Source organism: Andrographis paniculata, unplaced genomic scaffold (genome assembly GCF_009805555.1).
Source record: "Andrographis paniculata isolate CXL003 unplaced genomic scaffold, ASM980555v1 Contig45END, whole genome shotgun sequence".
Lineage (NCBI taxonomy): Eukaryota > Viridiplantae > Streptophyta > Magnoliopsida > Lamiales > Acanthaceae > Andrographis > Andrographis paniculata.
Window position 1 is genome coordinate 588,207 of NW_026137579.1, and position 13,884 is coordinate 602,090.

The 13,884-nt window shown below is 37.4% G+C and overlaps 4 protein-coding genes across 4 annotated transcripts; all 4 read left to right on the forward strand.

Moving 5' to 3' along the window:
- Positions 1-527: 527 nt before the first annotated feature.
- On the forward strand, positions 528-2,447 carry LOC127252009 (UV-B-induced protein At3g17800, chloroplastic-like). Its single transcript, XM_051276006.1, has 2 exons — positions 528-1,075; positions 1,583-2,447. Exons 1-2 carry the CDS (start codon positions 753-755, stop codon positions 2,289-2,291), a joined length of 1,032 nt encoding a protein of 343 aa, XP_051131963.1. The 5' UTR covers positions 528-752; the 3' UTR covers positions 2,292-2,447.
- Positions 2,448-5,773: 3,326 nt separating this feature from the next.
- Positions 5,774-7,919, forward strand: LOC127252010 (chloroplast envelope quinone oxidoreductase homolog). The gene is made up of 4 exons (XM_051276007.1): positions 5,774-5,878; positions 6,420-6,561; positions 6,818-6,909; positions 7,020-7,919. The coding sequence occupies exons 1-4, from the start codon at positions 5,813-5,815 to the stop codon at positions 7,707-7,709; spliced, it is 990 nt and encodes a 329-aa protein (XP_051131964.1). The 5' UTR covers positions 5,774-5,812; the 3' UTR covers positions 7,710-7,919.
- A 793-nt stretch (positions 7,920-8,712) lies between these two features.
- LOC127252011 (pentatricopeptide repeat-containing protein At3g07290, mitochondrial) lies at positions 8,713-11,072 on the forward strand. The gene has a single exon (XM_051276008.1). It carries the CDS (start codon positions 8,813-8,815, stop codon positions 10,772-10,774), a length of 1,962 nt encoding a protein of 653 aa, XP_051131965.1. The 5' UTR covers positions 8,713-8,812; the 3' UTR covers positions 10,775-11,072.
- A 288-nt stretch (positions 11,073-11,360) lies between these two features.
- Positions 11,361-13,218, forward strand: LOC127252016 (anthocyanidin-3-O-glucoside rhamnosyltransferase-like). Its single transcript, XM_051276012.1, has one exon. The coding sequence runs from the start codon at positions 11,509-11,511 to the stop codon at positions 12,925-12,927; it is 1,419 nt and encodes a 472-aa protein (XP_051131969.1). The 5' UTR covers positions 11,361-11,508; the 3' UTR covers positions 12,928-13,218.
- Positions 13,219-13,884: the final 666 nt, after the last annotated feature.

Consider the following 13,884-nt stretch of genomic DNA (forward strand, 5'->3'; position numbering starts at 1 on the left):
ACATATTGCCAAAACCCTTACGACTCAACGATGTCAATAAACAATATATAGACAGAACACTGTAACATTACATATAAGGAAATTAGTATTTCGATGATAATTAGAAGATTCTACAAGATTTATTCCATAAACAAATCTTTGCTTCAATCTTTTATTGATTAATCAATTAATATTTATATCACAAAGTAAAGCAAACATATTCATTTTCCTTGTTTAATCTTTTCATTTATTTAATTAATTTCCTCAAAATATCTGTAGGGCTTTTTGATAAGCACAGTAGACGGAGGACCATACACACAAACATACATATGATAATATGATTGGGCATTGTGGTCCCACTGAGATGAGATGAGATGAGATGAGCATTGCATTACATTGTATTGGTTGGCCTTTTTTTAATGGATGGATCATGGTAGCGTGCGTCATCGGTCGGCGATCTTACCTGACCCGACCTCCATTATTGAGAATTGAGACAATAATAATAATAAATAAATTAAAAAAGAAGAAAAATAATTCCTCTTATACTAGTAAGTACAGTACAGTATATTGAATTCAGAAGCTCTGCTCTTACATGAATATGAATGATCTTATCCGTTTCCTGTGTCGTTCTCGAAACTTTTCGTTTCTTTTCTTGAGGCCACTTAACTAATTAGTACTACTACTGCTGCCCTTTCTGCTAAGCTAATTCAATCCCTTCAAATCCTATCCATCCTAAACCCTCCATAAACCCTTGTTCCAATTTCATTTCTGAAATGGACTATTGCGGTTTTTCTTCTACCCTTTGCAAAACCCGGTTCGCCCTTCCGCCATCGGCCTTTTGGACCCCTCCGATCGCCTACAGGCTGCGCCCCTTCGTCGTTGCGGCGGTCGGCGTCAAGTGCGAGTTGGGGGGATGGACCGCGCCGCTCGAGCCGAGGTCATCGGCTGGGAGGCACTTGAGCGGCATGCTGTTGGATGATCGCGACGCCTTCCGGGCGGCTGCTAGGGCCGAATTGGAGCGGCTCGCCGTCCAGACGGATGGAGCCGTGGCGCGCCTCCAACTCAGCCGTGGCTCCGATGAGGCTCCTCTTCACAGGTGAATGGCCATCAATTCTCACACACATATGTATATATATATATATGTATTTGTTCTACTCTGCTGCTGCATTGACCATCATTTCTTATTTGGTAGCTAAGATTCTTGATTCAATTGGAGTTTATTCTTTAATCTGCTCTGCAAACTTGAAGGTTATTGAAAGAGTAGCAGCATTCTGTTCGATTCCATCATAAGTAAATCAATTTGATCAATCGAAGAGTTTGTTAAGATCGTTATTCACATATATCTCTTTATACATTTGACAATTGCTTGCAAAGTATCTGTTGTATGAATTCAATTGTACATCTTTGGATAAGCGCAGAGACTGTCGAGAATGGCACGGGCCAACGAGGGTGTACTAGTGCATCGAAAATGACTAGTACTGCCACCGGGCGTGTGCCTATCGATAAATCATTGGTTGGTAATGCCAGTCGATTTACACGCAGCATTTTGATTCTTAACATTTCCCGGCTAACATCGAATTGTGATCGATCCAATCAATGGCAGGCGAATCGCCGAGCTGAAGAAACAGGAATGCCGAGCAGCAGTTGAAGACGTGATCTACGCAATCATACTCCACGAGTTTTATCAGATGCGCGTTTATTTGGTCCCCGAGCTTTCCAAATGCATCTGCAACAGCAGGTTAGAGATTTTTCCGTCCAAGGATTGGGAGCTCGAGTCGATCCACAGCATCGAAGTTCTTGAGATGGTGAGGGATCACGTGAGCTCCATTACCGGATGCCGAGCGAATTCCTGCGTGAAGGAATGCTGGGCGACGACGAAGATCCGATGCTCGTGCCTCTGCAAAATGTACACCGCCTCCGTCTTGTTCGGCTACTTCCTGAAGTCGGCTGCACTGCGCCGTCGCCTCGAGTGGAATTTAAACGTCGCCAACAGCGCTCATTCCAGCTCATCTAATCTTCCTGTTCCATTGGGATCGAGATCATTTATGAGGATGGGATTCGACGAAGAGAGCGTGGTGATATGCGCGTCGCCGGAGTCGAAGGAAGCGGCAAATGTGGTGGAGAGGCGGAGCTTGTCGCTGTTCGGCGGAGTCGGGGAAGAAGCGGTGATTACGACGTCGTTTGGGAGTGTGAAGAGGCTGATGCTGGAAGGTGTTGCCTTTGGGTGTTTCTTGTGGGAGAGTGAGGATTGGATCAAATCTGCTGTTGAGCCTCTCTATTTGAATATGCTGCTCCGGGAAGAACACCTCTAGAAATACGTACAGTCTTTGTATGTATATATGTGTTTATATATTATTGTTTGAGAAAATAGGAGTAGCAATTGTAGTGTAGATCTGTTTATACTTTATAGTGAGTGTTTTTGTGAATTTTAAGTTTTAATGGCTATCAATATAAATCAGCTTCGAAAATTTAGAGGGATGTTGTGTTACCATTTTTGGGGTGTAAAGAATGCATAATTTTAAACAAAGCCCAAGCCAAATGCAACCTATGTTGGCATGAATGGATCAGCCTACACTGTGGTTGTGTAAAAGACATAGGGTGTGTAGAATTCTAACAAAATTTTACTATTCATTCAATTTTTTCTCTCTAAAAACATCAAATCAAACACCTATTTTTCATTTTTTATATTATACTAAAAATCAATTTTACATTCAAAACATCACATCATCACCTATTTATATCACATCATACAACTGTTCAAATTCAAAATTTTTACTATTCAAATTCCAACTCAAAATCCAAACCCCCAAACAAGCACACCCTAAAAAACTTAAAAAGAGCACATAGAATGACTTAAAATTCTCTCTTCGTTCCAAAATTAGAGGGCTTTGAAAATCCTATACACTCTGCAACTTTTTTTTTTTTAATTCTAAATTTACTGCAATATTTTTAAATTTAGAAATAATTAATAATACTTATAAACATATATTAATATACGTTTTATTTTATCTTATTACATAGCTCAAATAAAAAAAACAAATAATTATTTTTCTCTCATATCACATAACTTAATATCTAAATTATCTCAAATTATCATACTTAATACCCCACCTAGATTCTTGTGTCAAACACAAATGTTGCACGGTGTTTGGATCGGAGGGAGTTTTAATTAAAAAATTATAATGTTATTTTAAGAATTAATAAGAGTGTATAAATTTTGTTGATATTTTTGTCTATTAACTTTATATATAAAATAATAATATGTTTATAAATCTAAGTAAAAATATTTTGATATTATTATATGATTATTTTTTTAAAAATAATAATAATAATTTGAAGTTTGACGGATAAAAATAGTAGAAATGAGTATTTCAAATTGACACGAATAAAGTATTAATTATTCTAAACAAATATAAACAATTAAACAAATTGTAATAAACCAAATAGTACTTCGAAATTGATTTATGTTAATTGGAGTTTTTATTTAAATTATATGGAACCCGTAAAATTAAGTATGATATAATATTTAAAATGTAAACTTTTAAATTTTAATATAATATAAAACTAAAATATATATATTTATTTAAATATTTTTAAGATGAAAAATGATTAATAAATGGTAAAATTGTGGTAATACTCCACAAACGATCACAACATATTCTTCTCAATTTTTTTGTTCACGCTTGTTTCTTCTTTTCTGATTTCTATAAGTCAAAAGTAATCTTGAATCCAAACAAATATATATTTTTTTAAAGAACATATATATATCAAATTTTCCTTCCAAATAAATATTTATATGTATTACTCCATATAAAATTATATTTACAGAGGTCAGAGGATTGGGTCAGCTCAAATTATTTGACATTGTTTCAGTCAAGTCATCAATCTTCACGTGGCTTTGAAATTTTGGATAGAATTTGATAATTTAAATACTTTCATCCATCTAATTTCCATTGTTCTAAAGTATATTTGCACAATTTTTTAGATAATTATCTTTTTATTATGAATTGATAAGTTTGCCCTTAATTGTACGGTAGAGATTAAAAGTAATAAATAAATGAAGTGTAAAAATATAAAATTTGTGTTTAAAAAAGAAAATATGACAATAATTATTGGACGTCCGAAATAAAAAAAGTAAGACATTAGTTTGTGGACGAAAAGAGTATTATATATAATTAAAAAATATAATATTAATCTTCGACAATTTTGTTCAATTTTGTTTGTCTTTTAATAATATTTATATCTTTCTTTTCATAAAATATTATACTACTATTTTTTATTATAAAAAATAAAATTTTCAATCAAAATCCCACCTATTAATATCAAGACTAAAATGTTTTGACCATAAAAATTAGAAGATGGAGGAGTACTACTTTTAACTCAAGTTTTTTTTTTTATATCAATTGTATATTGTATGTGACAGTAGTATATTTTTTTTTATTCAAAATATTATATTTCCTTAGTCTCTTAATAATTTATCAATTTTTTTATTTTGGTCCGTCTCATAATAAAGTATTCATTTTATTTTTTAAGTAATTGTATCGTCTACCTAACATTACAAATACCCTTCCAAATTACAATATATTACACAAATATCATTATTTTTATAAATACTAATAGATAATTTAGTATTTTTATCTTTATTTCTACTTTATTCCAATATAATATTAATATTTTTAAAACTCCGTGAAAAAAACAAGATGAATTAATTTGACTTTATTAACATAATTGATAATTGGATTAAGAAAATTAAGGCCATAAAATAAATTACATATATCCACAAATAATTTTCTTATTTGTTAAAGAGGCTATGTAAATATTTTTTAGTTTATTCGACTCCAGTTTGAAATTGATTTTAAATAATATGTTTGATTTAAATTTATATTTAAATAATATTTTATAAAAAAGTAAATAATATAAATTTGTATCTAAAATTATAAATAAACAAATCCTTTCTTTTATTTTTACTTGTTCAATTCTAAATAATGCAAATTAAGTGCCAAAAGTCAAGACAATGTTTTTTACACATAGCGTTAATTGACCAACATTGATTTTGCGTGAAGATTAATCTGATAGTTGACAACAATTTTATTATTATTATTATTATTAAAAAGTTATTTTTTAATAATATATTTTTATTATAATTTATCTATTTAAATTATTAGTTTGCTTTCATTTTTATTTTCAACTGTTATTCTGCATTTCATTTGGGATCTTACTAAACCAAATTTTATTTTATTTTTTAATATTATTATTTTTATTTAAACAACATCAAGACTAATGATTATATGTTGATACTTTGGCTTACCTATGAAAATAAATAAATAAAATTAAATCCCTTTTATGACTTCAAGAATTCACCAAAATAAATAATTTTTAGAATAAACAAGAGAAAGCGACAACTAATAATATCCGTGAAATTGTGATGATAAGAAATTATTTACCTTTCTTACCAAAATGTATTACTATATAAGAGATATATATAATATATGTAATTACATATACAATAATAGTATGTAATTGCTAATAAGACATGTATAATAAATGTAATTACCAATAAAATATATATGTAATTACTAATGATATTCAGTAGTAATATAGAAATATACTCATTAATTTTTATTTTTATTTTTATTTTTTTTATCACTTAAAAAAACAACAAATATAAGTTTATGACCCATTCTCCTGAAGCGGCTGAATAATTAAAATATTTCTGGAAAATCAGTAAGGAATAATATTTTTTTAAAAAAAATTTCCGTCTTATGATTTTTTTTTTTATATATAAAGGGGAGGAGCAAAAATGGATGACTTCATTGATTAAAATCATAAGACCATGGAGGGGAAGCTTATGCGTACAGTGCAGTACAATGGCTATGGCGGTGGAGCTTCCGCCTTGAAGGTAGAGTTTTGATTTTTGGTGGTTATAGTTCTAGGAGGAAATTCTGGTTTCAATTGTTTGTTGTTCTCTTAAAACTGAATGTGGAGTTTGAAATTCCCGTTGTCTGCTTAAAGCGTGTTGTTGAGTTCTTCGTTTAAGCCGTTTGCTCTATCGTAATCGAATCTCAAATTGTTGCTTCGTCTAATTTGTGCATGCTTCTGGTATATTCCGATTTTTTATATTTTTATTTTGTGTGGTTCATCTATGAAATGAATTCTCTGGATTATACGGATTTGTGAAGCGTTGAGTCATTTTCTCAAACTTTTTAGGGCTAAGATTTCGTATTGGATTGCAAAGTAGCACTTGGGCAGATAGAATGGAATTCCTCCTTGGCCTCTCTAACAATTGCTAAGATGCTCTTTAACATCTAAGTATTTGTGTAGCATTCGTGTTTTGACATCTTAGTAAACTGCAAGGCCCAATATATGTGTTGCAATTATGAGTGCTTTTCGAGATTCATGTCATCAAGTTTAAGTTATTGAAAATTTTAACACTCTAGCAGCATGTTGAAGTTCCTGTTCCTAGGCCTGGTAAAGATGAAATGCTGCTGAAAGTGGAAGCGGCGAGCATTAACCCTATTGACTGGAAAATTCAGAGCGGCATGCTTCGCCCTTTGTTCCCTCGGAAATTTCCTATGATACCTGGTAAGATTACAGCAAATCCTTAATTAGTGTGAATCCACTGAATTGTTCAAGCAAAATATCGGTTAGAACTATGCTCTTCTGCTTTAAATCCATGCCCTATAGGATACAATAAATCATAGCTGAGAAATCATGTTCATTATATTATTTAGACATCAACTTGTTCCTATCTCAGATTTTATCGTTTATGGCATAGCATACTATCGAAAACTTTTCCAATAATTGGCCTCATTCTTATCTTTACCTTACACTGGAGCAGGCGGTGATGTTGCCGGAGAAGTGGTTGAGGTTGGGGAGGGAATTAAAAACTTCAAACCCGGTGATAAAGTTATCACCGTGCTGAACCCAACTGTAAGCACTCCAAAATTATTCAAGAATTTACCGAACATCTCCATGTGAAATGAACAAATGTTTCTTAACAATTTTCATTTTCTTCTGCGATTCATATCTTCAATAAACAGTCAGGAGGTGCAATGGCAGAGTACTGTGTGTGCAAGGAGACTTTAGTAGTTCTGAGGCCTCCCGAAGTCTCCACGGCCAAAGGCGCAGCCCTCCCCGGCGCAGGCCTAACAGCTCTAACAGTCATCACCGAAACTGTGGGGATTAAACTCGACGGAAAGGGCCCCCAAAAGAACATCCTGATCACAGCAGCCTCAGGCGGCGTCGGTCTTTACGCTGTTCAAATTGCAAAGATGGGGAACGCTCACGTCACAGCCACGTGCGGTGCCCGTAACATCGATTTAGTGAGAAGCCTCGGAGCAGACGAGGTTCTCGATTACAAGACCCCAGAAGGAGCTGCTCTGAAAAGTCCTTCGGGCAAGAAGTACGACGCAGTGATCCACTGCGCTACTGCTACGCCATGGTCAGTCTTCGAGCCGAACCTCAGCCCGAATGGGAAAGTGTTCGATCTCACTCCCAAGTTTGCCGCCTTCTGCACCGTCGCCTTGCAGAAAATCACCTTCTCGAAGAAACAGCTGGTGCCGTATTTCCTCGCGATTAAACCGGAGAACTTGCAGTCCGTCATCGAGTTAGCGAAAGATGGGAAACTGAAGACGGTGATCGACTGTGAGGTTCCTCTGAGTAAAGCTGAGGATGGTTGGGATAAGTCGATGAGCGGCCATGCCACCGGTAAGATCATCGTCAAGCCTTAATTTAGAAAACTAAATTTCAATCTTGTTGTGGTGTGGTCTGGTGTGATCTGATGTTATGTTGAAGAATTTTTAGTTGCAAGAAAGTTGGCTGTATGGTTGTTTGGTTTATAGATCATATGTATGTATTTACAAAGAGTCGAGGATGTTTTCTGCACTCTGTCAGTTTATTTTTTATATGCTTTAATTTAGTAGTCTTGTTAATTTCTGTTCTTCAATGGAGTTAATCTACATTACAATTTACCTTCTGGAACTCGCAAAAACTGAAACGATACAATTCGATTATGTATGCGGATCGACACGTTGAGGTTTTCGACTCTGAACTAGTGTGACTTATCTAACGGGCTTAGTTTGTAGGATAGATTCGGCTGAAGTTTACACCAGGGGTGTGTTTGTTTGAAGGATTTTGATAGATTTCCACTATTCATCCAATTTTTTTCCCCTACAACTATTCAAATTCAAAATTTTTACTATTCAAATCCCAACTCAAAATCCAAACCCCCAAACAAACACACCCCAAGTGCATTTTCGGATAGCAACTAACTTAGATTCCATGTTTATAAAAAAAAAATAATAATAATAATAATAATAAATAAAAATTAGTCTCAAGACATCATTCATAGTTGGCCTAATGTCAGCGGATTTTTATGTTATAAAAAAAAAATATATATATATATATAATAAAAACTAATATAACAGATAAATAATAAACCCGACGATGCAGTAAATGGATTGAATTAGAGTTAGTTAAGTAACCTATTCAACCTGAAGACCTATTTTCGGCTTAATAATTTACGCAGCAGCCTGTAACAAAAGGAAAATAAGCCGCTGGCTGATTCAATCTTATAGAGAAAAAGAATTGAAAATTAGAAATAATTCATTTGTCAAAATACACCTATAAATAAATCATAATTTGCAATTGAATTTTAAAACAAAAAAAAAGAATTAATAATTAATAAATAAATCATAGTAATTTGCAATTTGCCTTTCGACTGTTTCGTGAAAATGCAGAAAACAACTCGGGGCCAACGGAAACTATGTCCAACATTAAAAGAGCCCTAATTTGATCTGCAATTGCAATAGAATCCCTCCATCGCGGCTCGTGTATGTTTCTTCGTGCAATCGGACCTGAAGGCCGCCTATTCAAGCCTCATTTCCAATGGCTGTTGCCGTTTTGCTCTGCAACTCGTCCACAGCAGTCAGACGACACCGTTTCTACAATCTCGGCCTTTTTGAAGAATCCCCACTGGGAAAAGAATCAGCGTCTCAAGTCCCTCGTCTCCCACTTGAACCCTCTCTTGGTTCCCAAAATCATAAACCTCCACAGCGAGGATGCCCCGCTCTGTCTCGAGTTCTTCAAATGGGTATGCAAACACTCCACTTATTGCTACGATATGGACAGTAGAATTAAGTTAATGTATATGTGTGCGTCCGATAATTTGTACGCCGTCGTGGATAAATCAATTGTTTACTTGATTAAAGACTGCTGTAGTTCTCACGACGACGTTTTGAAGCTCATTCGCGCCGTTGAAGAACTGCGGCGAGTTTACGGTTTTTGGATAAAGTATTATTGTTTCAGTCTGCTTTTGAAGCGTCTGGCGAAGCTTGGTATGGGTTTGATGGCGTTTTTGGTGTTCAAGAGAATGGCGGAAATTGGATTTGTGGCGAGTGAGATTGATTACAGGAATGTTATCAATGCTCTGTGTAAGGATGGACATTTACAAGCTGCACTAACTTTCATTTCTAGGGTTTTGAAACTTGGATTCGATTTGGATGTTTATATCTATGCTTCATTAGTGTTGGGAAACTGTCGAATTCTTGATCTAGCCGAGGCATTTAGAGTGTTTGCTTTGATGGGCTGTGGTGCTAATAGTGTTGCCTACTCGATTCTTGTTCATGGCCTATGCGAATCGGGGAGGTTAGACGAAGCATTTGGATTGAAGGAGGAGATGAGTAGAAATGGCTGTCGACCGAGTACCCGAACATACACAGTCTTGATTAAAGCCATGTGTGATAGGGGGTTGGTTGATCGAGCATTCGTTTTGCTAGATGAGATGGCGAAGAACGGCTGCAAACCGAATGTCTACACCTACACAGTCCTATTAGATATGTTGTGTAAGGAGGGGAAGATCGAGGAGGCGAATGGAATGTTTAGGAAGATGCTCGAAGATGGGATGAATCCGGGCGTCGAAACTTATAATGCTCTGATAAATGGTTACTGTAAAGAAGGAAGATTGGTTTCGGCGTTTGAGTTGGTTAGTGTAATGGAGAAGAAGAAGCGCTGCAAACCGAATATCCGGACCTACAACGAGCTCATGGAAGGGCTGTGTAAATCCGGTAGGCCTGATCAAGCCGTCGTGCTTTTGAGGAAGATTGTTCGAGACGGGTTGTTTCCTACCGAAGTTACTTTTAATATTCTCGTCGACGGGTTTTGCAGGGCTGGTCGGGTAAATGCAGCCCTTGGTATTCTACAGTCGATGAGCTCGTTCTCGATTGAACCCGATGGAGTTTCTTATACCACTTTGATCGACACATTTTGCAAAATCGAAAGGCTCGAGCTAGCGAGCGTTGTTTTGGGAACAATGATGAAGATTGGAATGTGTATCGACGAGGTGACGTGGACTGTTATTATCGATGGTTATTGTAAGGCCGGGAAAATTAGTTACGCCGTTTTCCTGTTCGAGAAAATGATCGAAGAGTGGCGTTTGACGATGACGGGGCCTCATGCTTTCAATGTGTTTCTTCATGTTTTCGGCGAGGAAGGTAATGTTGGCGCGAGAAATTCGATGCTGGCGAAACTGTTGAAGTATGGTTTGGTTCCTTCTGTTGTGACTTATACCATATTGGTTGTTGGGATCTCCCGAGTAGGTGATATGGCTGAGTTGTTTGCGATGTTCGATCTTATGAGACGAGATGGGTGCCCGCCGAATATCGTTACGTATACGGCTGCCGTCGCTGGTCTTCTCCGGAGGGGAAAAATTGACGGCGCGAGGAATATTTTGGTCGAAATGAGGAAGGATCGGGTATCGCCGAGCGACGAAATTTATGGTATGCTGTGGGATAAGTAGTCTGTTGCAGAGTGGGGGATTAGTTTTGAATGAAAATTTGATTTTTCTATATATAATATATATATATATATATAATTTGATGTTTTTAAAGAAAAAAAATCGAAGAATGGTAGAAAATCAATTGCATATCCGGCTACATTTGGTATGTCGGGATATTATATGAGCCAGGAGGCTTTCTTATAACGCTGCGAAACTACAGATTAATACCTTGAAGTGTTATGGTAGGAATGGGAGGGTATTTTTGTAAATTCAGTTGAAGTTCATTTAATCCTCCGTTACCTATAAATGAACCCAATCACCCACTGCGTAACGATAAAATTGATTCAGTCTGCCCTATTATGGGAAAATTTAAATAAAATAGCAGATTTAATGGAATTAATTGATGATAGGGCATACTGATGGAGCAGATTTATTTCCTATTTTATTATTGACATTATTGTCTTTTATTATATTATATATATATTTTTTATTATATATTGGCAACAACCATTCTGCGAAAAAAAAAAAGTAAAAAAAAAATAATAATAATAATAAGAATAATAGCAACAGTAATGAGCAGGCAACAACCACTGTGCAAACAAAGTACAACATCATTTATTCAACTCTCGTACGTACGTACACACTCCAGTTCAGTTCAGTTGAGTCCAACATCGTAAATCCCTCCCCCTCCTCCTCCCATCTACCCTCCTTCCCTCTAATAAATAACCCATCCTCTTCCTACAGACACTGTAATAATGGATCCAAAAGCCAATGGCAGCAATCTCCACCTGGTTATGTTCCCATTCTTCGCCTTCGGACACATCTCCCCCTTCATCCACCTCTCCAACTACCTCTCCCATGGCCGCCGCCTCAAGATCACCTTCTTCTCCGCCGCCCCAATCGTCCCCCGAATCCAACCCTTGCTCCAAAACTCCGACATCGTCCCCCTCACCATCCCCCCCGTCGACGGCCTCCCGCCGGACGCCGGCAGCACCGCCGAACTCACCCCCCTCCAGGCCGAGCTCCTCAAGGTCGCCCTCGACCGGATGCAGCCGCAGATCAGACAAATCCTGTCGGAATTAAAACCCCGCCCCGATTTCGTCATCTTCGATTTCGCCCACGAATGGCTCCCCAAAATCGCCGCCGATCTCGGAATCAAGTCGTGCCTTTACTGCGTCTTCACCGCCTTGTCCAGTGCTTACCTCACCGTCCCCGCCAGGCGCCCAGATCCCGCCACGTCTCCCTCTTTCGAGGACCTGAAGCTCCCGCCTCCCGGGTTCCCCGAGACCTCCGTCACCGGGGTCCGGACCTTCGAGGCCCGGGACTTCGAGTATCTGTTCAGGAGCTTCTACGGCTCGCCCTGCGTGTACGACCGCATCATCGCCGGCATGGCCGGCTGCTCGGCGCTTGTTATTAAGACCTGCTACGAAATGGAGGCGCCGTACATCGACTACATCAAGTCGCAGTTCAAAAAGCCGGTTCTGCTGACCGGTCCGCTCGTCCCGCCGCCGCCGGCCGGCGAGATTCTCGACGAGAAATGGGCGAATTGGCTGTCGAAATTCGAGACCAAATCGGTGGTTTTCTGCTCGTTCGGGAGCGAGACGTTCCTCAACGACGATCAGATCAGGGAATTGACATTAGGGCTTGAGCTCACCGGCCTCCCGTTCCTGCTGATTCTGAACTTCCCCTCCGGCGCGGCGGCGGCGCTGGAGAGGGCGCTGCCGGAGGGGTTTCTGGGGAGGGTGGAAGGGAGAGGCGCGGTGTCGACGGGGTGGGTGCAGCAGCGGCAGATCCTGGCCCACCCGAGCGTGGGGTGCTATTTCTGCCATGGCGGGTTCAGCTCGGTGTTGGAGGCCATAACCAGCGACTGCCAGGTGGTGCTGCTGCCGCAGAAGGGGGACCAGTACTTGAACAGCCGGCTGGTGGCCGGCGATTGGGGGGCGGCAGTGGAGGTGCGGCGGAGGGATGAGGACGGGGGTTTCGGGAGGGAGGATGTGCGGGGGGCGGTGGAGAGTTTGATGGTTAGGGTTTGGGAGAATCCGGTGGGGAAAGGGGTGAGGGAGAATCAGAGGAAATGGAAGGAGGTGCTGGCGGAGGACGGGGAGGGTGGTTTTCAGGACGCTTTGCTGACGGACTTCGTCGACCAGTTGGAGGGGATACTCCTTAATTCGTAATTACTATTATTGTGTTAATTTAATGACGTCATCATGCATGTCATTTTAATGAATTTGATGTTCGATAATAATGCATGGATCCTTAATTGCCAGTGTTGTCGTAGGCTACTATAATTGTTATTTTTCAAGGGCTGGTACCAAAAATTGGGCACTTTTTTATTAGCAATCGGTCCGCTTACACACACATATATATATATATATATTATGCAAGTATACATACACATACAATATATACAACCTGTATATATATATATATGCATATATACATACATATACATACGTGTACGTATATACCCACCTATTATGTTCACATTGTCTTTTTTTTATCCGTTTCTCATCTCATGTCTTTTTTTTTTTTTCGAAAAATGATTATACATTTTTTATTTCATTTTAAATTTTTTAATTTAATTTTTTTAAATTTTAATTAAATTAATTAGTTATCTTAATTTTAATTTATAATTATTTATATTAATTCATTAATATATTTTTAATTATCTACTAATTATATTTATTATAAATTTTTGTATCTACGTTAACCCAAACATTCAAACGTGGATGAATGGAGTACATTATATGTAAGTGGACTTTGGATACATTAATGCAAACATCCAATGTGGGTAGAGGGTGTACATTATATGTAAGTGGACTTTGGACAGGTGATCCGATGCCGGGAGAGAGGGGGCTGATGATCCCTCCGGGGTTACATATAGGACTGAATGGGAAAATCAATCAGCAAATGTGAAACACTTAAATTAAAGTATTTATTTTTATTTAACATAATACTATCATTCCAATTTATTTTCAATTTTTTTAATTGTCATTTAATTACTCTTGTTTAATTTTTATACTCTGTGAAATCAGTATACAATTGAACAACAAATAAAACATATATTAATGGTAAATAAAAAATATATATACATATTTTGTATTTATATGTTTTGTATGTTAAAATCAATT